The sequence below is a fragment of the Hyla sarda genome, chromosome 2 (genome assembly GCF_029499605.1).
Source record: "Hyla sarda isolate aHylSar1 chromosome 2, aHylSar1.hap1, whole genome shotgun sequence".
NCBI classification, from domain to species: domain Eukaryota; kingdom Metazoa; phylum Chordata; class Amphibia; order Anura; family Hylidae; genus Hyla; species Hyla sarda.
Genome location: NC_079190.1, coordinates 200,227,058 through 200,251,724, shown reverse-complemented (window position 1 = coordinate 200,251,724; position 24,667 = coordinate 200,227,058). Strand labels below are relative to the sequence as shown.

Here is a 24,667-nt window from a genome sequence, read left to right as displayed (position 1 = left end):
GTGGCTTTGTAAACACACATGGCCTTTAGTTTCGGACACATTCTCTTTTCAAAAGCCCAATGGCGCTCCTTCTCTTCATAGCATTGTAGTTCGCCCACAGAGCACTTTACATCCACATATGGGGTATTTCCATAAATAAATGTCGGGTAACACCATCATTTTAGTGAAAATTTTTTTTTTTTCATTTTCACATCCAACTATAATGCAAATTCGTCAAACACCTGTGGGATGTTAAGGCTCACTATAACCCTTGTTACGTTAAATGAGGGGTGTAGTTTCCAAAATGGGGTCACATGTGGGTATTTATTGTTTTGCATTTATGTCAGATCCACTGTAAAATCAGCCAGCCCTGTGAAAACCATTTAGACCTCAAATGTACATGGTGCACTCTCACTCCTGAGCCATGTTGTGCGCCCGTAGAGCACTTTGCGTCCACAAATGGGGTATTTCTGTACTCAGGAGAAATTGCGTTACAGATTTTGGGGGTCTTTTTTTCCTTTTACCGCTTGTGAAAATTAAAAGTATCGGGCAACACCAGCATGTTAGTGTAAAAAATAAAAAAAATTTACACTAACATGCTGGTGTAGACCCCAACTTTACCTTTTATAAGGGGTAAAAGTTACGCAATTTCTCTCGAGTACGGAAATACCCCATATGTGGCACTAAACTGTTGCCTTGAAATACGACAGGGCTCCAAAAGCGAGAGAGCGCCATGTGCATTTGAGGCCTATGTTAAGGATTTGCTTCCGTCACCAAATACCCTACGACAGTGTTTACCAAACAGGGTGTCTCCAGCTGTTGCAAAACTCCCCTCATTTTCAACAGCTGGAGGCTCCGTTTTGTAAACAGTGTTGGTACAAGACTTTTTTCTATCTTTTATTGGGGGGGGGGGGCTGTGTAAGGGGGTGTATATGTAGTGGTTTACTTTTTATTTTGTGTAAGTGTAGTGTTTTTAGAGTACATTCACATGGGTGGGGGTTTACAGTGAGTTTCTCACTGGGAGTTTTAGCTGCAGCGGAAAATTTGCAACATCTAGCAGCAGAACACTCGTAACCCCCCCCCCCCCCCCCCGCACTGTGAATGTACCCTTTACATTCACATGGGGGGGGGGGGGGGGCAAACCTTCAGCTGTTGTAAAACGACAACTCCCAGCCTGCACTGACAGACCATACATGCTGTGAGTTGTAGTTATGCAACAGCTGGAGGCACATTGGTTGCAAAACACTGAGTTTGTTACTTAACTCCGTGGTTCGCAACCAGTGTGCCTTCAGCTGTTCCAAAACTACAACTCTCAACATGCACTTACAGCCAAATTGCATGCTGGGACTTGTAGTTTTGTAACAGCTGGTGGCACACTATTGCAACTCTCAGCATGCCCTTTGGTAGTTTGTGCATGCTGGGGTTGTAGTTATGCAATTGCTGGAGGCACACTGAAGGCCTCCAGCTGTTGCATAACTACAGCCCTCAGCATGCACAAACTACCAAAGGGCATGCTGGGAGTTGTAATAATGCCTTTTGCTGTTGTATAATAACAGCTCCCAGCATGCCCTTTTGAGCATGCTAAGGGTTGTTGCTAAGCCTTACCTCCTGCTGCTGCTCTGCCGGATCCTGCCTGCCTGCCGTTGCCGCCGCTGTCTCCGCTCCGGGGGCCCCGATCCTGCCACCGATGCCAGGGATTGGGGGCCCCCACTGCCAGGTACTGACTCCTGGCACCCGCTCTCGCCCTCCGGTGTAGGGGCAGAGCGGGTGCCGTTAGGGACACCCCCACAGCAGTAGTCCTGATTTGTAGGCTGGTAACAGCCGACGAATCAGGACAATCGTGAGGTGGCACCAGTGCCACCTCACTCCTGCTTCTATAGGGTGATAGTTGCCGTGTCGGACGGCACCTTTCACCCTTTTTTTTCCTGGTCACCGGGGACCCGATTGGCCCGGAATCGCCGCAAATCGCTGGCATGGGGGGGTCTTGCACGGGGTGCCTACTGAATGATTGCAGCAGGCATCCTGGTCTGGTACCCGACCAGCGAGTGGCGGTGACCGGAATTCCCATGTGCGTACAGGTACACCCTATGTCCTTTAACGGGTTGAAAAAAAATGATGTCCTGCAAACAAAGTTAGACTATACTATGTGGTCAACAGATGCTACTGTATGCCTAAACATTGGCATCCACTCGAGCCATTTTATTTACTCCACCAGGCACAGTATTTTGAAGGAGGAGGCGTCATAACTGATTTCCTGGGACACATAATGAAGATTTTTTTTATATAGTTCTTAGTTTTGAATGCAATATGAGGAGAGAACATTTAAGAGTACCTCTCATGATCTTGTTACATTTAAGAGTACCTCTCATGATCCCACATCATGATAAACCACCCTGCCATAAATTTTTTTATTATTTTTTTGTTTTCTACCTTGATATTGCTCTGTATTTTCTGCTCAGTCTGTTCAGACTGGGAAGGGGCGTTACCCAGCAGGCGTGACATCATCTGAAGCCATACAGGGGTGAACTTCCTCCCTCAGCATGTACTGATTTTTGACTTCAGCCAGGCCAGCAGGAGTTCAAAGTCTCTGCAAGAAATAGGGGGAAAATGTACTCTGGACAAGTATGGAGACTCCTATTGGCAGAAAACTTATATTTTTTTTTTAAACAAAGTACATTAGTAAGATTTTTATTTACCATAAGGAGTGCAATAGCAAAACGTAGTTTTAATGAGAGTGCCCATTTAAATTTATTTTTTTCTTCAGTTTTGACATTGACTGTTCCCTTGAAATATACCTATGGTACATCTACTAAATAACATTTAGACAGTGCAAACTTGGACTAGACAGTCAAACAGGGCACCGTGTTCATCTCAGTGGCTCATATTGTTTGATGTACGTGGCATGTCTTTAGACTGTCTAGTCTACATTTGGACCACCTGTAAGTTCTGCCCCCATGTCCCATGACAGTGACATGACATTGAGCCACCCACACACACATGTTCTATCATACTTCTTTTTTTTATATAACTGTTTATTTTCATTTTTTAAGGACAAAAAATATATAATAAAATTAACATACATTATCAACAGTAGATAGGACATACAAAATTGTCAAAGAGATAAAGCTCTCATCAATCAAGGTCTGTAGAAAAATATGCAAGACAGTTCAATCCATGCTTTGGTGAAGTCAGAGATAGAAAAAGTATTCAATAAGATCACCTATCCAATCTATATATATATATATATATATATATATATAACTCAACGTGTGTGTGTATGTATATATGTATGTATGTATGTATGTACGTATGTTCCAGCATCACATCCAAAGCTAAAGATATTAACATGAAACTTGGCAAACATGTTACTTATATGTCAACAACAAACATAGGATAGGTGATTTAACCCTTACTTACCCCCATTTGCCAGGGGCGGGGTTTATGTTTAAAGTCCCATACAAGTCAATGGGAAATATATGTTACTGCATAACTTCCAAACTGCTGGAGATATTTCCATAATACTTGGTCACATGTTACTTATATATCCACTTAAAATATAGGATAGGGAATTTAACCCTTAACTACCCCCATTTGTGAGGGTCTGGGTTTTTGTTTAAAGTCCCATGCAAGTCAATGGGAAATATATGTTACTGCATAACTTCCAAACTGCTGGAGATATTTCCATAATACTTGGTCACATGTTACTTATATATCCACTTAAAATATAGGATAGGGAATTTAACCCTTAACTACCCCCATTTGTGAGGGTCTGGGTTTTTGTTTAAAGTCCCATGCAAATCAATGGGAAATGTATGTTCCCACATAACTTCCGTACGGCTGGAGATATTTCAATAACTGGTACACATATTACGGGTCGGGATAGGAGGTCGGGATAGGAGGACGGGAAAGGAGGTCGAGATAGGAGGTCGAGATAGGAGGATGGGAAAGGAGGTCGAGATAGGAGGACGGGAAAGGAGGTCGAGATAGGAGGACGGGGATAGGAGGTCTAGAAAGGAGGTCGAGATATGAGGACGGCATAGGAAGTCGGGATCCGATGACGGGATAGGAGGTTGGGATATGACAACAATATATGAGGACGGGATATGAAGTCAAAAGCTTCCTCCTTTGTTTGTTTTCCTCCCCAACAAGGATTAGGATGGAAAAACCGGGCAACGCCGGGTACTCAGCTAGTAATAAGATAGAACGTGTTCATTTTGATATGTAAATATTTTGTGGCAAAAGGTCATATTCAACTGAGCCACGATATGCTATCAAACTTAAAGACGGGCAACAAATAAAGATAAGAAGCTTACACAGCATTTACAACTATGACTGAAAAGCATGAAATTCAGTTAAAATATCTATCACACTTCTGAGTATGCCTAGCCTTTAATATGATTATTAAAAACTGGCTTGTGAATAGGTATTGCATAGCATACTGCCTTAGGTACTGGTGCCTTATGACTGCATGCAGTGTGTACATAAAATTTTAATCTAAATTTAGTTTTCACATTTCAAAGAGTAGTTATATATGTTAGTGCCTTGAGATTGCATTGTCCCTTTAAGCCCTCTATTTCCTTTACTCTGCTTCTTATGTTTCATTAGGCTTTTACAGTGTACTGGAATGTGCCTCCACTTACTAGGAAGCCTCGAACCAGTCACACCATTCCTTTATCTACAAATAGACAGTGACAGTGCTTCAGCAAATTTTATATAGAACCAAGTGAGAAGAATGTGATATTCACCAATAGTTATAGCCAGTATATATCCTAAATATGGAATGAAAAGGGTTGTTTTAATCTTGTAAACTAATAGAATATTGCTAGAATATGCCATCACTTTATGATCAGTTGGATTCTGACGTCAGGAACCCCGACTGATCATGAGAATAAGAGAAGCACAGGATTAGTTTAGCATTGCGTCCCCTTCACTGTTTTATAATTTTTGATCCCATTGAGGCAATCTCTAAAGGAGAACCGTATATTTTCTACAAATGAGGGGTTTACTTGATTCTCAACTGTAGAACTCATTTATACAGAAAATCCTCCAAAAGACCAGGGGAGTGTGGAATTTATGATTGAAATATGCTAGGTTTTTGACATAAAATATTTGCAAACCTTTGCACTAGGGATCTACCGATATTGATTTTTTTAGAGCCGATACGATAACTTGTGAACATGCCCAAACTAGCCGATAATTCTCTCCCAATATCGGTATAAGTTATCAAAATCTGTGCAGAGGAAATGTTGCCCAGTTGCTCATAGCAACCAATCAGGTCGCTTCTTTCATTTTTAACAAGGCCTCTTCAAAATGAAAGTAGTGATCTGATTGGTTGCTATGGGCAACTCAGCAACTTTGCCTCTGGACAGGTTTTGATAAATCTCCCCCCATTATGTGCATTTTAAGTTCCCCATCCCCCCCCCCCCCAAATATCCTTGGTAAAATGAGGGTGCGTGTGTATGTGCGGGTATACCCTGATAAACTGTTTCTGGACCCGCAGAAGCCACTGCAGATCAATGATTTAAAGCGGGCGCTTTAAATCAATGAACTGCAGCGGCTTTTGCGGGGCCAGAGACCACCGCCGCCACCCGCTTCTCTCCCCTTGCTTGTCCTGGGGTCCGGAGTCTAACCACAGCCGCTGCCAGAGACCGCCGCCACCACCCGCTTCTCTCCCCCTGCCTGTCCTGAGTCCAACCACCGCCGCTGCCAGAGACCGCCACCCGCTTCTCTCCCCCTGCCTGTCCTGGGGTCCTGAGTCCAACTACCGCCGCTGCCCCGTTGGCTCTCCCATCCCCGGTTTTATAATTACCTGTTCATGGGGTCCGCGCTACTTCTGGCTCCGGTGGCGTCCTGAGCTGTCACTGTGCGCCGGGCCACTGACGGGGACGCCGCATTGAGGACGTCATTTGTCATTGCGCAGCGCACAGCAACAGCGCAGGACACCGCAGGAGCCGGAAGTAGCACGGACCCTGGGAACAGGTAATTATAAAACCGGGGATGGGGGAGGCAATGGGGCACTGGCGGTGGCTGGACTCAGGACCCCAGGACAGGCAGGGGGAGAGAAGCGGGCGGCTGCGGCGGTCTCTGGCCCCGCAAATGCTGCTGCAGTTCATTAATTTAAAGCGCCCACATTATCGGCATTATCGGCAATATAATTACCGATAACTTAGAAAATCGTGAATATCGGCCAAACCAACAATCGGTCTATCCCTACTTTGCACAAAAGCTTACTTGCACAAGAGTGTGCTACTTTTTAGCATGTTTTACACCACGCTTGACACTTAGGAAAAAATGGGCAGGTCGTGGTGTAAAGGGGCCACGGCTGTGGCTTTCTGGCAAATTTATTATGATGTATGCCAGAAATCTCATATAAATCATAGCTGAAATCTACACCAGCTTGGAGCTGGCATAGATTTCAATGTAAAGTGCCGGGGCAACAGCAGAAATGTTGATTTTAGTAAGTTCATTTTCCAGTCTCTGTGGGAAAATCACATCTGAATTAGGCCAAATTTTTTCTTTGACTGATCTTAACCACTTAGGGACCACGGGCGTACAGGTATGCCCTCGCTCCCTGGTACTTAAGGACCAAGGGCGTACCTGTGGTAGGGCTGGGCGGTATACCAGTTCATACCGGATACCGGTTTTTTTTTCGTCGCACGATATCAATTTTTGCCCATGCCGGCATACCGGTCAGGCCCCTCCCCCCACCCCCGAATGAATTACTTGTGACGAAGCCGTGGGATGTGCAGGAGCGGGAGCCGCCGAGGTCGCGTGCGGTGCACATCCCTGTTCCCCCTGCAGCTGGCGCTTGTTCTCAGTGATCAGAGCCAGGGGAAAATGCAGAAACTTCATCCTCTGGCTCTGATGTTTCCCTCAGCCCCGAGCCTGCTCCCTGCTCAGCCCCCCTCTCCCCTTCCCACAGGCTATTTGTTTATCATACCAGTCCCCAGGCGCGGGCTCTGCAGGACCTCCTTCCCCCTGCAAGCACTAAATGTGACAGGCAGGCACAGGACATCTTATCTTCATCCCCACTCTGTTCTCTGATCCCCGAGCAGGGACGGGGATCAGAAGCTCTGCCGCGCCCGTATATTCAGCGCTTGCAGGAGGAGAAGGCTCTGCTGATTCTTACATTCCCATCCCTGCTCAGGGATCAGAGAACAGAGCGGGGATGAAGATAAGATGTCCTGTGCCTGCCTGTCACAGGGGGAGAAGGCTCTGCAGCGGCTGGGGACGGGGATTATAAACTGCAGCGGCGGACAATGTATGTAAATAGCTGACAGTGCGCCCGTGGGGGGAATCGCGATAGCGCTGCGGCTGACAGTTAACCCCTTCCCCGCTATAGGGTCCGTGCACACGGTCCCCATGGCGGGGAAGGGGTTAACTGTCAGCCGCTGCACTTCTACACTGTTTCCCACATGGTACCACGGTAATACCATGATACCGCCATAACCTGAAAAAATACAGTGATATAAGTTTTAGGTCATACCGCCCAGCACTAACCTGTGGTACCTTTTTGGCCCCCCTGGGCCGGGATGACTGCTGATATCTATCAGTACCAATGCCCAATGAAGCAACCGACCAATAGCAGATCGGGGGCGGGGGGGTTAAAGTTTGGTTCTGCCCACCCACAGAAGTTCGGGCAGAACGGGGGAACCGACGGTGACTGGTGCCGGAGGTCCACTTACCATGGGCGGCAGAGGACAGCGATGCGGCTCCCTTGTGCGGCAATCCTAAGTAAGCCGGTGGGTAGTTGCCTAGCAACATCTGGAGGGCTACAGTTTTGAGACCGCTATACAGTGGTCTCTAAACTGTAGCCATCCAGATGTTGCAAAACTACATCTCCCAGCATGCCCAAACAGCTGTCTCGGCATGCTGGGAGTTGTAGTTGCATACCTCCCAGCTGTTGCATAACTGCATCTCCCAGCATGCCCTTCGGCGATCAATACATGCTGGGAGTTGTTTTGCAACAGCTGGAGGCACACTGGTTGGAAAATACTAAGTTAGGTAGCAGAACCTAACTGAAGGTTTTCCAACCAGTGTGCCTCCAGCTGTTGCAAAAGTACCACTCCCAGCATGCACGGTCTGTCAGTACATGCTGGGAGTTGTAGTTTTGCAACAGCTGGAGGTTTGACCCCCCCATGTTTATAGTGAGTTTCCTGCTTCAAGTTTGAGCTGCGGCAAATTGTCCGCCGCAGCGCAAATTCCTGGCGGGAAACTCGCCATAAACCCGCCCATGTGAATGTACCCTAAAAACACTACACTACACTAACACATAATAAAGGGTAAAACACTACAGATACACCCGCTTACACTGCCCCCCCTCCCCCAATAAAAATGAAAAACGTATTGTACGGCATTGTTTCCAAAATGGAGCCTCCAGCTGTTGCAAAACAACAACTCACAGCATTTCCGGACAGCCACAGACTGTCCAGGCATGCTGGGAATTTAGCATCCTGTTAGGGGTATTCTACGCCAGTGATTCCCAATGTCCACCCCTATGCAATCCCTAATTTAATCCTCAAATGCACATGGCACTCGCTCACTTCGGAGCCCTGTCGTAGTTCAAGGAAACAGTTTAGGGCCACATATGGGGTATTTCCGTACTCGGGAGCAATTGCACTACACATTTTGGGGGACTTTTTCTCCTTATGAAAAGGAAAAGTTGGGGTCTACACCAGCATGTTTGTGTAAAAAAAAATAATAATAATAAATACATTTACACGAACATGTTGGTGTTTGCCCATACTTTTTATTTTCACAAGCGGTAAAAGGAAAAAAAGACCCCCAAAATTTGTAACGCAATTTCTCCTGAGTACGGAAATACCCCATATGTGGACGTAAAATGCTCTGCGGATGCACAACAAGACTCAGGAGTGAGAACGCACTATGTACATTTGAGGCCTAAATTGGTGATTTGCACAGGGGTGGCTGATCTCACAGCTGTTCTGACATAAACGCAAAAAAAAAAAATACCCCCGTGTGACCCCATTTTGGAAACTACACCCCTCACGGAACGTAACAAGGGGGTATAGTGAGCCTTAACACCCCACAGGTGTTTGACGAATTTTTTGGGAAAAAAAGAATTTCTTTTACACTAAAATGCTGGTATCACCCTAAATTTTTCATTTTCACAGGGGAAAATAGGAAAAAAGCCTCCCAAAATTTGTAACCCCATTTCTTTTGCATAGGAACATACCCCATCCATTTGCACCCTGATATTAAAAACCGGGTGCAAACGGAAGACATTATATGCTCATCTGTTTCCCATAGACTTCTATGTTAAATTTTTAATATCAGTTTCTATTCCGTTATTTTTGACAGGAGAAAAAATACTGCTTGCAACGTCTTTTCCCCGTCTTTAAAAAAAATAAAAAATTTACAGGAAGCAAGCGGGTGGTAAAGGATGTTAAAAAAAATCCCATTGACATCAATGGAATTATTTTACAGCCATTTGGAATCACTTTGAAAAATGATCAAACGGATTGCAGTACGGGCATGAATTTATGGGGACAGATGGCCGTGTGAACAAGCCCTTACCATTGGAGTTGATGTCTGTACTGCCTTATCACTAGATCTTTGTCTCGGCATCTTATAAAGTTTTTTGAAGGTACAAGTTAGATTGTAACTTTATATTATTATAGAAATGGGGATTTCTTAACATAAAACTGTTGATTTTTTGCAGTTATGTTGTGTATATATTAGGCTATTATACAGGGTGATTCAAAAAAATTATGCACAATTATAGCCTCAGTTTTTATAACCGTGAAGACACTTAACAAGTTTTATCTCTACACTACAAATATTCATTGCATATTCATAAAATTTAAAGGGATTTCCATTGGTGACATGGCAGATTTCTAGGCGGTAGTCTAGTTCACACACATGCCAGAATAGATATGGACTTATGATAATTGAGATCCTGTGATTGGGGGGGAATAGGCGATTTGATGCAATAATAAGATTAAACATTTTGGATTTATTTTTAACATAAAAATTGTAATGTTTGTCCTATTATAAATCTTTGAACTAGACAACATAGGAAGTGTTTGTGGGTAAGATCAGATTGTAGCTACAACAGTAGAATGAAATATCCTTTAGACAACTTAAAGGGGTATTCCGCTGAAAACATCTTATCCCCTATCAAAAGAATAGGGTATAAGATGTCTAATCTACGGGCCGGCCGCAGTGGCATCCAGAACACAGAAGCTTGGAGCTTCCGCGTTCGTGATGTCACACCACACCCCCACCATTCAGGTCTATGGGAGGGGGTGTGGCTGCTAGTACGTAGCCATCACGCCTTCTCCCATAAACCTGAATGGAGGGGGCGTGGCGGCCGTGTTTGGCAGTCATCGGGCATGGAGAAGATTTTGCTCTGTGTACCGAATGACAAGGGTGCCGCAGCGGAGATTGTGGGGGTCTCCAGCAGCAGGACCCCCCGCGATTTTACATCTTATTCTCTATCCTTTGGATAGGGGGATAAGATGTTTTCAGCGGAGTACCCTTTTAAAGCTGCTGGGACCCCCACAGTCATGAGAACAGAGATCAAATGCCACCTAAGTAAATAAAATGGCAGTGTGCATGCTCAGCCATTGCTTTATTTACTTATTTTAGGACTAATGAACATTGCTGAGCACTAAACTTGGCTGTTATGAAATCTTAATACACATAGAGTACTTGTATTGGTAGTATCTGTATTTTTGGGATTTGGAGAGGCTGCAGCACTCGCCCAAGTGTAGCGGCCCCTCAGACTAATGATTGGTAGGGGTTAGGCTTCCAGCACCCCTGCCACTCTAATATTTGTGGCCTATACTATAGAGAGGGGTTACATGTAGCGTATGCGCTGCATATTTCACGCTGTGCAAAATCGGCTGCATAGTGGAAAATATGCTGCGTATTCTCTTTTAAGCAGACACACAGGGTTCCCTGGTGGCAGCCCTGTGTGTGCAGTAAGGTTTGGAGGCGGGCCTGCGTGTCACAGTCACATCAGTGTGTTGGCCCTCTAGGCCTCAATAGGCACACAGGGCTGCCCCAGGTTGCAAGAATAAGAATAAGCAGCATATAACCCGCTGTGCAACATTTTGCACAGTGTGAAATACGATGATTATACGCTTATGCTATGTGCTACCCTACCCTAAGTCTACATTTGGGAACCCCTAGTGGTGCGAACAGTGGTAGGATTTCCAGGAACCTTATTCTTTATTAAATATTAGCTGAATACCCGGCGTTGCCCGGTTTTTCCTTCCTAATCCTTGTTGGGGAGGAAAATCAACAAAGGACAAAGCTTTTGCCTTCATATCCCGTCCTCATATATTGTTGTCATATCCCGCTCTTCATGCCCCGTCTCCTCAAGCCCCGTCTCCTCAAGCCCCGTCTCCTCAAGCCCCGTCTCCTCAAGCCCCGTCTCCTCAAGCCCCGTCTCCTCAAGCCCCGTCTCCTCAAGCCCCGTCTCCTCATCCTCATGCTCTGTCTCCTCATGCTCTGTCTCCTCATGCTCTGTCTCCTCATGCTCTGTCTCCTCATGCTCTGTCTCCTCATGCTCTGTCTCCTCATGCTCTGTCTCCTCATGCTCTGTCTCCTCATGCTCTGTCTCCTCATGCTCTGTCTCCTCATGCTCTGTCTCCTCATGCTCTGTCTCCTCATGCTCTGTCTCCTCATGCTCTGTCTCCTCATGCTCTGTCTCCTCATGCTCTGTCTCCTCATGCTCTGTCTCCTCATGCTCTGTCTCCTCATGCTCTGTCTCCTCATGCTCTGTCTCCTCATGCTCTGTCTCCTCATGCTCTGTCTCCTCATGCTCTGTCTCCTCATGCTCTGTCTCCTCATGCTCTGTCTCCTCATGCTCTGTCTCCTCATGCTCTGTCTCCTCATGCTCTGTCTCCTCATGCTCTGTCTCCTCATGCTCTGTCTCCTCATGCTCTGTCTCCTCATGCTCTGTCTCCTCATGCTCTGTCTCCTCATGCTCTGTCTCCTCATGCTCTGTCTCCTCATGCTCTGTCTCCTCATGCTCTGTCTCCTCATGCTCTGTCTCCTCATGCTCTGTCTCCTCATGCTCTGTCTCCTCATGCTCCGTCTCCTTTAACGAACATATATTTTTATTTGACATATAAGTAATATGTGTACCAGGTATTATTGAAATATCTCCAGCCGTACGAAAGTTATATGGGAACATACATTTCCCATAGACTTGCATGGGACTTTAACCAAATACCCCGACCCTGGAAAATGGGGGTAGGTAAGTGTTAAATTACCTATCCTATGTTTGTTGTTGACATATAAGAAACATGTGTGCCAAGTTTCATGTTAATATCTTTAGCCGTTTGGACGTGATGCTGGAACATACACACACACACACACACACACATTGAGTTTTATATGTATACTAGCTGAGTACCCGGCATTGCCCGGTTTTTCCTTCCTAATCCTTGTTGGGGAGGCAAATAAACAAAGGAGGAAGCTTTTGACTTCATATCCCATCCTCATATATTGTTGTCATATCCCGACCTCCTATCCCGTCGTCATATCCCGACCTCCTATCCCGGCCTCCTTTCCCGTCCTCCTATCTCGACCTCCTTTCCCGTCCTCCTATCTCGACCTCCTTTCCCGTCCTCCTTTCCCGTCCTCATATCTCGTCCTCCTATCCCGTCCTCCCATCCCGTCCTCCCATCCCGACCTCCCATCTCGACCTCCTGTGCCGTCCTCCTATCCCTACCTCCTATCCTGATCTCCTATCCCGTCCTCCTATCCCATCCTCCTATCCCGTCCTCCTATCCCCACCTCCTTTCCCGTCCTCCTATCCCGACCCGTAATATGTGTTCCAGTTATTGAAATATCTCCAGCCGTACGGAAGTTATGTGGGAACGTACATTTCCCATTGATTTGCATGGGACTTTAAACAAAAACCCCGACCCTCACAAATGGGGGTAGTTAAGGGTTAAATTAACTATCCTATATTTTAAGCTGACATATAAGTAACATGTGACCAAGTATTATGGAAATATCTCCAGCCGTTTGGAAGGAGGAAGCTTTTGACTTCATATCCCGTCCTCATATATTGTTGTCATATCCCAACCCCACATCCCGTCCTCCTATCCCGTCCTCCTATCCTGACCTCCTGTCCCATCCTCCTATCTCGACCTCCTATCTCGACCTCCTATCTCGACCTCCTATCTCGACCTCCTATCCAGTCCTCCTATCCAGTCCTCCTATCCCCACCTCCTATCCCCACCTCCTATCCTGTCTTCCAATCTCGAGCTCCTATCCCGACCTCCTATCCCATCCTACTTTCTCGACCTCCTATCCCGTCCTCCTTTCCTGTCCTCCTATCCCGTCCTCCTATCCCGTCCTCCTATCCCGTCCTCCTATCCCGTCCTCCTATCCCGTCCTCCTATCCCCACCTCCTATCCCCACCTCCTATCCCCACCTCCTATCCCCACCTCCTATCCCGTCCTCCTATCCCGACCTCCTATCCCGTCCTCCTATCCCGTCCTCCTATCCCGTCCTCCTATCCCGTCCTCCTATCCCGTCCTCCTATCCCGTCCTCCTATCCCGTCCTCCTATCCCGTCCTCCTATCCCGTCCTCCTATCCCGACCCGTAATATGTGTTCCAGTTATTGAAATATCTCCAGCCGTACGGAAGTTATGTGGGAACATACATTTCCCATTGATTTGCATGGGACTTTAAACAAAAACCCCGACCCTCACAAATGGGGGTAGTTAAGGGTTAAATTAACTATCCTATATTTTAAGTGGACATATAAGTAACATGTGACCAAGTATTATGGAAATATCTCCAGCCGTTTGGAAGTTTATTTCCCACTGACTTGTATGGGACTTTAAACATAAACTCCGCCCCTGGCAAATGGGGGTGGGTAAGGGTTAAATCACCTATCCTATGTTTGTTGTGGACATATAAGTAACATGTGTGCCAAGTTTCATGTTAATATCTTTAGCCGTTTGGACGTGATGCTGGAACATACACACACACATACATACACACACACACACGTTGAGTTCTATATAGATAGATATATACTAGCTGAGTACCCGGCATTGCCCGGTTTTTCCTTCCCAATCCTTGTTGGGGAGGAAAATCAACAAAGGAGGAAGATTTTGACTTCATATCCCATCATATCCCATCCTATATATTGTTGCCATATCCCAACCCAATATCCCGTCCTCATATCTCAACCTCCTATCCCGTCCTCCTATCCCGTCCTCCTTACCCGTGGTCATATCCCAAGGTCCTATCCTGTCCTCCTATCCCGTCCTCCTATCCCGTGGTCATATCCCGAGGTCCTATCCTGTCCGCCTATCCCGTCCTCCTATCCCGTCCTCAGGTGGGACTGATTTGTGATGAAGATATTGTAAGCTGAAAATAGAAGGGGATGTGGCTTTGTGGGACTGTGTGTGATTTGCAAGCCAGACCGATGCACAAAAAGGGTAGATATTAAAAGGGGTGGGGCTTAAAATGTGGGCGTGCCTTTGTGAGATGGGGTGTGGCTTACCAGCCGGATTGCACATTCACCAGGAGATGCAGAGCAGAGCTTGTGGAGTAAGGTACTGGAAGTACCTTATTCTTGCATGGGACTTTAAAACAAAAACCTATCATTTATATAAGGGTGTATGTAGGTAAGGGTTAATTTAACTATCATATCTTTTTATTTGACATATAAGTCATATGTGTACCAGGTATTATTGAAATATATCCAGCTTTTACGGAAGTTATGTGGGAACATACATTTCCCATTGATTTGCATGGGACTTGGGAACAAAAAAAAACCAACTCTAACAAATGGGTTAGTTAAGGGCTAAATGAACTATCCTATATTTTAAGTGGACTTATAAGTAACATGTGACCAAGTATTATCGAAATATCTCCAGCTGTTTGGAAGTTATGCGATAACCTATATTTCCCATAGACTTGTATGGGACTTTAAACAAAAACCCCTACTCAGGTAATTTAACCCTTACTCACCCCCATTTGCCAATCCTATGTTTGTTGTTGACATATAAGTAACATGTGTGCCAAGTTTCATGTTAATATCTTTAGCTGTTTGGACGTGATTGTTGAACAGACATACATAAACACCCACACACACATTGGGGGACACGTATCAAAGATTTTACCCCTGTTTTGTGTTTAAATTTATGTGCAAAATTTTGCGCAAGCTTTTTTTTTTTTTTTTTTTGCATTCATTCTGGTGGAGCATTTCCTCCAGATGTGTAGGTTTCGGTGTACCTTGGAGTGACCTATTGAGTATACATGAATTTATTAACTGCGTACATTTCATTTACCCTCAGAAATCTTGCGCAATGACCATATTTTTAATGCAAATATAAGCCAACTTGTACTGCACATAGCAAGATGCTCTAAATCATTGATCCAAAGAGTGGATTGCGGAGATTACTCTGCTTCTGCCACCAGTCAGATTAAATCTTTTCCATGTACCTTTAAAAAAAAAAAAAAAAAAGCTATGTTTATGGACCACTTGTGATCACCCGTTCACCCACAGTCTAACCCGATACTTGGGATAATACACCAGGTTATAGTGCGGGTGAAATACTTCCCTGCACAGTTCATACTTCACACTGTGTAAAATTCAAACTCCCTGCTGTTCTTGATGAGTGCAGGAGGATGCACCTGTGTAGAGTAACCATGGTGATCGTACAGCTAAGAATATACCACTGTAATGTGCAGGTAGGGAGAAGGAGGTACAGCTGTTAGGTCTATGTATATGTGTGATTGTGTGTATGTAGCAGAGCTGAGTGTGTGAATGTGTGTATGTAGCAGAGCTGAGTGTGTGAATGTGTGTATGTAGCAGTGCTGAGTGTGTTTATGTAGCAGAGCTGAGTGTGTGATCACGTGTATGTAGCAGAGTTTAGTGTGTGCGTGGTCATGCTTACACATATTTTACACATTCAGCTCTGTCACACAGTGCATACCCATGTCACACACTAATTTCTGCTACCAGGGTGCCTCCAGCTTTTTGCAAAACTGCAACTCCCAGTATTCCAAGTTTTGCAATTGCAACACTTGGAGGCATTCTGGTTGATAAACACTAATATAGAGGTAAGGGGACAGATTATAAAGCAAAATTACATATTTTTTAAACCCAGACAGTCTGGGGGAGATTCTCAAAAACTACTGTAATTTCTGTTCCAGCTATATCATTCTCACCTTTTTTTTCTCCTCACATTTTCAAAGGTCTCTTTTGCTGCTTTGAAAATGTGAAAATTCATTTTTGTGCCACTTTATTTATTAATTTTTTTTGCACCAAAATATTTTTTTTGTTGCAGCCATATTGGATTTTTTTTTCGCCAAAATTGCTGAGTTTGCTGCCAAAATCGGCAATTTTAGCACCAACTTTTACATCCAAGAAAATTCTGATGGAAACATCTCACGAAATATTCCATGGTTACTAGTTCCCAGACAAGCGATAACTGTATAAATAAAACACTTCTGAGCTTAAATGTGAGTGCAGGTGCAGTGACCAAGGAAAAAAAAAAAAATTAAATATACACAGTATAGGGATCGACCGATATCGTTTTTTTAGGACCGATACCGATAATCGGTGGAGGTTAGGGCCGATAGCCGATAACTTATACCGATATTCCGGTATAAGTTATCGGCTATTTATCCCCCCTTGACACCGCTGCAGATCATTGATTTAAAGCTGGCGCTTTAAATCAATGCACTGCAGTGGCTTTTGCGGTGCCATAGGCCGCAGCCACCACCACCAGCTTCTCTCCCCCTACCTGTCGGGGTGGTCCGGGCCATCCATCCTTCCTGTAGTGTCCGGCGGTGTTCCGGGTGGAGGGTGAACCGGCCCGGGCTGTCCTTCTTCTCCGGGGGTCATCTTCTCCACTCCAGTCAGGCTCCGGCCTAGTATGCTGCATAGACGCCACTGCGCAGTGATGCCCGTGCGCAGCGACGCACCTGATGTCACGGCGTAGCGGCGTCTATGCAGCGTACTAGGCCGGAGCCTGCCCGGAGTGGAGAAGATGAACCCCTGAGAAGGACAGCCCGGACTGGTTCACCCTCCACCCGGAATGCCGTCGGACACTACAGGAAGGAAGGATGGCCCGGACCACCCCCATTACGGGTAAGTTTAATTTTGTTTATTGACTCGGAGGGTGGGGGAGGGGCCCGACCGGTGTAGCGGTATGGGCAAAAATCCATACTGGTATACCGCCCAGCACTACGGTGGGGGGTGTGACGCGGTGCGGTGGGTCGGGGGGGGGGGGTCGCAGTGCGGCGGGTCGGGGGGGGGGGCGTTGGTGGTTCGGGGGGGGCGGGGCATTATCGGCAAGGTAATTGCCGATACCGATAATGCCCAAAATCGTGATTATCGGCCGATAATATCGACCATACCGATAATCGGTCGATCCCTAATACAGTATATATATATATATATATATATATATATATATATATATATATATATATATATATATATATATTTTTTTTTTTTTTTTATAACATTTTTCAATAATAGTTATCTTTTTTTTAAATAATTTCTTACATAACAACCCCCCCCCCCCCCCACCACCACCACCACCAAAAAAAAGAGGAAATAAACCCCAAAACAATAAAACTAAAACCATTTCTGTGATTTCTGCACTAACAAAAAGTTGGTGTGAAATTTTTGATGTAAACTGGACTCTCACCCCTTTGAAATTTTCATGTAATGCAGACAATATACGTGGACACGCCCCCTTATACAAAACTGACATGAACAGTGTAAACTGCGGCACAAAGCTCTTTGAATATATGGTCGATACTTTTCGCGCCAAAATTGTTTTTTCTTTTTGGTGCAAAATTCTTTGAGAATCTCCCCCTCTGTGTACTTTATAAAGATTTATGATTTTACTATTGTGCAGAGTTTTGTTCTAGCTATGTGAGCAGTGTACAGTGGTGAAATGCCACAGCTCTGTGAAGTGTCAGGTAGAGAAGGAGTGCACGGTAGAGGGAGGGGGGCGTTTCTATATTTGCACAAAATGTAACAAAGGACGTGCGCAACTTTAGTAAATCTTGAGCAAGAGTGTAAATTAGACAGCAATGTAAAGGGGTAGATCTGTGTCTACAATAGACACCTAATGATAAATCTCCCCCATTGAGTTTTATATAGACAGATAGATAGATAGACAGATAACAACATGTAGAAAGTTTTGGGATCTGACAGTGCCCGCTTAAGCCTCTCATTGTGAAATCACAGTTGCCGAGCAGGTATCTTCCACAACCCTTAGGGGGCTCTTACACTCTGTATTTATTATACATGTAAAACTGAGGTTCCTAAACAAACTTGTCTTTGGCCACAGGCCTACAAAATGTGTTCAGGGCATATAGGATCCAGCTGTAATCTGATCTACTTAAAAAAACATCCTTGTGCCGGCTTTAAGTGGGCATAATTGTGGTCACATTTTTGTATTCATATTACAGCTGCAAGACCCAGGCTGACCACGGGTCTGATAACTCGTAATGACAGCCGTTACTCCAAGTCATCAGGTCAGACCAGGTTTGTGACTGTAAGACAGGTGCAAAAATGTGGCTGTAATACAGTCATATAAATCCGGCCTTGGACAGATGGGTGCAGTGCACTAATAAACTGGAAACAGACACTTCCTCATACATACATTGCAAAAAACTAAATTGGTCATCACCTTAAAAAAAAAAAAAAACAACGAGGTGAGGAATCCCATATTATATGAAATTGCCTTTATGTGGCAGATGGGCTTACGCAATCTGATCAAAATGGGCGCTAAGTCCACCAGTTTTATACTCTGTTGAAAACATATATATATATAATTTTTATTTTATTTTTTTCAAATCAACTGGTGCTAGAAAGTTATACAGATTTGTAAATGACTTCTATTAAAAAATCTTAATCCTTCCAGTACTTATCAGCTGCTTTATGCTCCAGAGGAAGTTGTAAAGTTATTTTTTTGTCTGACCACAGTGCTCTCCGCTGACACCTCTGTCCGTGTCAGGAACTGTCCAGAGTAGGAGCAAATCCCCATAGCAAACCTCTCCTGCTCTGGACAATTCCTGACACGGACAGAGATGTCAGTAGAGAGCACTGTGGTCAGACAGAAAAGAACTCGACTTCCTCTGTAGTATACAGCAGCTGATAAGTACTGGAAGGATTAAGATGTTTTAATAGAATTAAAAAAACTGTTTAACTTTCTAGCACCAGTTGACATGAAAAAAAAAATGTTTCCACTGGAGTACCCCTTTAAGCATTGACAATGTGCTGATTTGCTTTATTTTACTGTTTTTTGAAGGTGTAATTTGTTTTTTTTTCCATATTGTCAGTATTGTTACAATGTTTTTTATTATTTGTGCCAGAAAATGCCGGAAGGCTCGGAAGACCACAACCACTGGTGGGCGTAATAAGTCTCCTCCTATCCCATCCTAATACTGCTCACGTGTGGAGATGGCACAGAGTCATCAGCTTGACATCCAGGTATTAAATGATCTTCAGCAACGCTTCCCTGAGATCCCACTTGAAGTGGTATCTCAATGCATGATGCAGGTATGTGCTAGTGTGATGAAAAGTCATTTTAGGGGGGAAATCAGCAGAAATGTACCGACTCCAGCTTGAAAATAAAAATCTTGTTAAAGAATTATTAATTAATATATAGTTTAAGATTAACCCCTTAAGGACACATCATGAATGTACAGCATTACAGCAAGTAACTTTGAGCACATCTTCGTACATTTACGGTGCGTCTATGAAGTGAGCACAGGAGCTGCGATCACTATATAGCAGCCAGGGCCTCCCCGATAATGGCGGACATCAGCGATTATGCTAATGTCTGCTGTTAATCCTATAAATGCTGTGATCAATGGCGATCACTGCATCTATAGCGAAACTGGAGGTTCCGGGGGTCTTGCTGACCAAAAATATAGAATCACCATCTTTTCCCATAAAAACAAAAAAAACAAATAAACACTGCATATCTGGTATCACCACGTGCGTAAATGTCCCAGCTATTAAAATATGTTTATCATCCTGCACAGTGAATGGCGTAAATGTAAAGAAATACCAAACAGAAGTGCTTATTTTTGGTCCCCTCACATGGCAATAAAAAATTATTAAAAAGTGATCAAAAAGTTCCATCAAGACAGATTTGGAACCATTAAAAAACTACAAATCATGGCACAAAAAATGAGCCATCATACAGCCCCATATACATAAAAATAAGAAAGTTATAGGGGAACAGAATAGGGCAATTTTAAACATACGTTTTTTTTGATTTTTTTATTTTGAAGCAGGACCATACAAGTAAAGCATGTGTGTTGCTATCATTTTAATCAAATTGACCCACAGAATGAACACATGGCAGTTTGACTGTAGAGTGAACAGCATAAAGACAAAACTCCCCAAAAGTTGCCAAATTTTGGTTTTCTTTTTATTTTCCCCCACACATATAGTATTTTTTTGGTTGCACCGTACATTTTAAGTACAATTGGTCATCCAAAAAAAACGATCCCTCATATGGGTCTGTAGATGAGGGGAAAAAATGTCCTAAAAGTCAGAATGGGCTGTGCCCTTCAGCAGTTAATGCTCTTTTTTTTGTGTGTGTGTGTGTGTGTGTGTGTGTGTGTCTCTCTCTCTCTCTTTCTCTCTCTTTCTCTCTCTTTCTCTCTCTTTCTCTCTCTTTCTCTCTCTTTCTCTCTCTCTCTCTCTCATATATATATATATATATATATATATATATATATATATATATATATATATATATAATAGAGAGAGAGAGAGAGAGAGAGGATGCCGCAGCACACAAAAGTAGTTTGAGTGTAAAAAACAGTGGTTTATTCCATGGAAATACAAGCAAGCGACGTTTCAGCTGCCAGTGCAGCCTTTTTCAAGCAACACAATAGTGACCATACAAAGTATTTATATGTAAATGAACAAACACATCAATCAAATAGGTGGTACATCAATAAGTGAAAGAAAGTTACAAAAGGTGCATTTAAGATATAGGGTCACTTCGACCACTATAATGACAATATTGCACTAGTGCCCAGTGATATATTAAAATTAAATTACATATGAAAAAGCTACACATATTGTAGAAAATGACATTTTAACAATAATTACAACAGGTGAATCGGATAATTAATAAACAAGCAAGGCGGGGGCAAGGTGGTCGCACCCATCGTACCTGTCTCTGTGTAGAGCCATCGTTGCTATGGGTAACAGTAGAGTCCGATTGTGTAGTGCATATCTCCGCGCGCTCAGAACGCCAGGAGCGGCCCAGTGACTACCCCACGTCACAGGACCTGGGCGTCACGTGACCGCTCCCTAGTCTGCGAGTGCGCACAAGAAGAGTGTCGGTGCTGCCATGATGTATAAGGGAAGACCGGGCAGTCGAGCGGCGTGATCCGAGGCGCGCCCAACCAAGGGCACGAATCAGAGCACAGTCGTGGCCGCACGGTCTGAATATGTATTGAGAAAAATCGAATGATCATAAGTGCGGCACAGAAAAAGGCATACACCTGATCACAGGCAGTGTATATATGATCAAGGTGCATGGATACAATAAATAAAGAGAGTGAAGAAACAAATGTGTGAGTGTGAATAGAGTGTGTGAGTGAAACATAGAAAGTGATAGAGTAAAAAAGTGTGGTGTGAATAGAACAAAGAAAAAATAAAATAAAAATAAAAAAATAAAAATAAAATTAATAAATACTAAATAATAATAAATATTAAATAATAAATAATGAATAATAGATAAAAATAAAATAATGAAAAAGTAAAGTAAAATGATGGATATAAGACTTGGTGCAGTCAAGGCAGTAATCCCGGCTCCACACATAAATGTCACACACATCGGGCTATTATTCGCCCAAACCCCTCGACTGCCCCTGCTCGTCCCAAATAAATGGGGGAGTCACCACGAGGTCCCCGTCTGCAGCATATGTCAGCTCGGGTCCATGGTGGTAGGCTTCTGGAGGTGGGTGTTTTACCCAGGGCAGCCCCGCGATCATCTATCACTCACTGAGCACGGGTACCAGAAAGTATTTGATGCCATCTATATAAATATTGTAAATTAATGCTCACTAGAATAAATCCAAGTTGGAGTAAAGTCAAAATAAAATAAATTAAAATTATAAAGATAAATAAAAATAAAATAAATGAATAAAATAAATAAAATAAATAAATAAAATAATATACGAAAAAAAGCAAAAACAAGAATTAATAACAAAAAATAAAGATTAATAGTGGCAAATAATTGATAAATAAATAATAAGTAAATAAAGTCAAATAAAAAATATATAAAATATATAAAAAATGAAAATAAAAATAAAAGAAAGACTATAATGTGAAGAAAAGAGCATGTGTTCATATATTAGAAAGAAAGGTGTAGGTGAATCAAAATGTGTGAAAAATGCACTAATAGTGAAGCAACGTAACGTTTATTTTTACCATGACAGCAAAGACAAAATGTCTAGTAATTTTCTATACATATCACATTTAAGAGATTGTAGGTAGGAGTATCTACGGCCACCTTGTTCCCAAAATTATCTGAAGAGGAAAGAAAAAAGCATTTTATTAAAAAAGCATAATGATATTAAATTATATTTAGGATAGTATGTGTAAACGGTCACTACCCTACTCAAAGAGTACATCAATTCATTCTGACACCAATGTTATGCATTGTAAATTTGAGGCGTAATGGTAAAATCTACATTTAGCCCCCTAGGTTTGAGGGCTTGTGTCTCGAAGATCCATTTAAGTTCCAATTTCTTAAGTTTACTGGTGCGATCGCCCCCTCTCTTTAATGGGGGGAAATGATCCACCAGAACAAACTTCAGATCCCATTCCGAGTGGCCTTTTTCTGTACAATGTTTTGCCACCGGCAAGTCAAGTCGTTTTTTGCGAACCGTGTATCTATGGTGGTTAATGCGAGTTTTGAAATCCCACGTGGTCTCACCCACATAGATGAGACCACATGGGCATACCAGAATATAGATGACAAATATCGTAGTACATGTTAAGTAGTGTTTCAATTTATGAATCTTGCCGGTGACAGGATGTGTAAACTGGGGTCCCTTCAACATCTGTGGGCAATTGATACACTGGCAACAGGGATATGAACCCTTATTTTGTACGGTTAGATACCGTTGTGTCGAAATACATCTTGATATGTCTGTCTTCACAAGTCTATCCCTGAGGTTGCTTGACCTCCTATAGGACATTAAAGGAGGCCTCCCAAGCTCAGGGATATTCGTGAAGCTTTCTTGTAGAATTTTCCAATGACGATTAATTATTCTAGCTAATTGGCTGGAGTGTGAACTAAATGTGGTAACACAAGCGATTCTAGAGCTAGATGAACGGTTTCTGGACTCATGTATAAGATTATGTCTGCTCATTTCCATCACTTTTTTCTTACTATCTTTTAGTAATCGTGGCGGATAACCGCGTTGGAGAAAATTGTTCACCATCTTATCCAATGCTAATTCAGCTTCCTCATCCCGCTCAATGATGCGGCGTGCCCGCAGCATTTGACTTGCCGGCAACGAACGCACCATTGGGCGAGGGTGATTGCTCCTGAAATGTAGCATGGAGTTGGTGTCGGTGGGTTTAACGTATAAATTGGTTACAAGTTTTCTGTCCTGAATGGAAACTAATGTGTCTAAAAAGTTAACGGAATTTCGTGAGTGAGTTAACGTAAATTTAATATGCACATCTATAGAATTCAAAAAGTGATGGAAAGCAAATAAAGAGTCTTCCGTGCCCTTCCAGACCAGGAAGACGTCGTCTATGTATCTCCACCACCCCAATAAATTATCGGAGTGGTGGTACACATAGACAAGGTCTTCCTCCAGCACCGCCATGTACACGTTGGCGTACGTGGGCGCCACATTCGTGCCCATGGCGGTGCCGGTGGTCTGGAGGTAAAAGGTGTCGTTAAACAGAAAATAATTGTTACGTAAGATAGTATATAGTAACTCAATAATGAATTCGACCTGTGAAGGCGAATAATCTGGTTCTATCATGGATCTGACAGCCTGTACACCCCCATCATGGGGGATGGAGGTGTACAGGCTGACCACGTCGAGGGTTGCAACAAAGGCCCCTTCAGGAATTTGCATGTCAGAAATCTTTTTGAGAAAATCAGAGGTATCTCGCAGATAAGATCTTGTGCGCATGGCATATGGGCGCAAGACCTGATCGGCAAAGATAGATAGATTACTTGTGATTGAACCCCGCCCGGAGACAATTGGTCTTCCGGGGGGGGTTTCCAAAGACTTATGAATCTTTGGTAGAAGGTACAAAATTGGTGTAATAGGATATTCAATATACAAAAAATCATGTAGTGTTTTGTCAATCAGGCATTGTTCTAAAGGGTGATCCAGCATCGTCTTGACTACTGCGGAGATACGTTTGGTTGGGTCATTCTTAAGGACTTGATAAGTGGTAGTATCGTTAAGTTGGCGATTGGCCTCCTCAATGTATTTACTTCGGTCCATAACCACAATGGCTCCGCCCTTGTCAGCGGGCTTCATCACCAAATTGTGGTTATGGACGAGGTCATTGAGGGCCTGTACTTCAGCATGTGTCAAATTCATGTTTGAAAAATCTGTCTGTGAGTTTTTGAGTAATTCAATGTCACGTTTAACAAATTGACAGTATGTATCATAACCGCAGGAGTCAATGGACGGCTGGAACCGGCTAGGAAT

At 43.6% G+C, this 24,667-nt stretch overlaps 1 protein-coding gene across 2 annotated transcripts in view; it reads left to right on the top strand.

The window, feature by feature from the left end:
• Positions 1-24,667, top strand: part of TAB3 (TGF-beta activated kinase 1 (MAP3K7) binding protein 3) — a 111,600-nt gene that overhangs the window by 31,716 nt on the left and 55,217 nt on the right. Inside the window, exon 2 of one of the 2 annotated variants that reach the window (XM_056556146.1) lies at positions 19,322-19,439. In XM_056556146.1, the coding sequence (XP_056412121.1) occupies positions 19,410-19,439 (30 nt within the window). In that variant the 5' untranslated portion in view covers positions 19,322-19,409. Of the gene's footprint in view, positions 1-19,321; positions 19,509-24,667 lie in introns of both variants that reach the window. The other variant, XM_056556145.1, reaches the window with a different exon arrangement.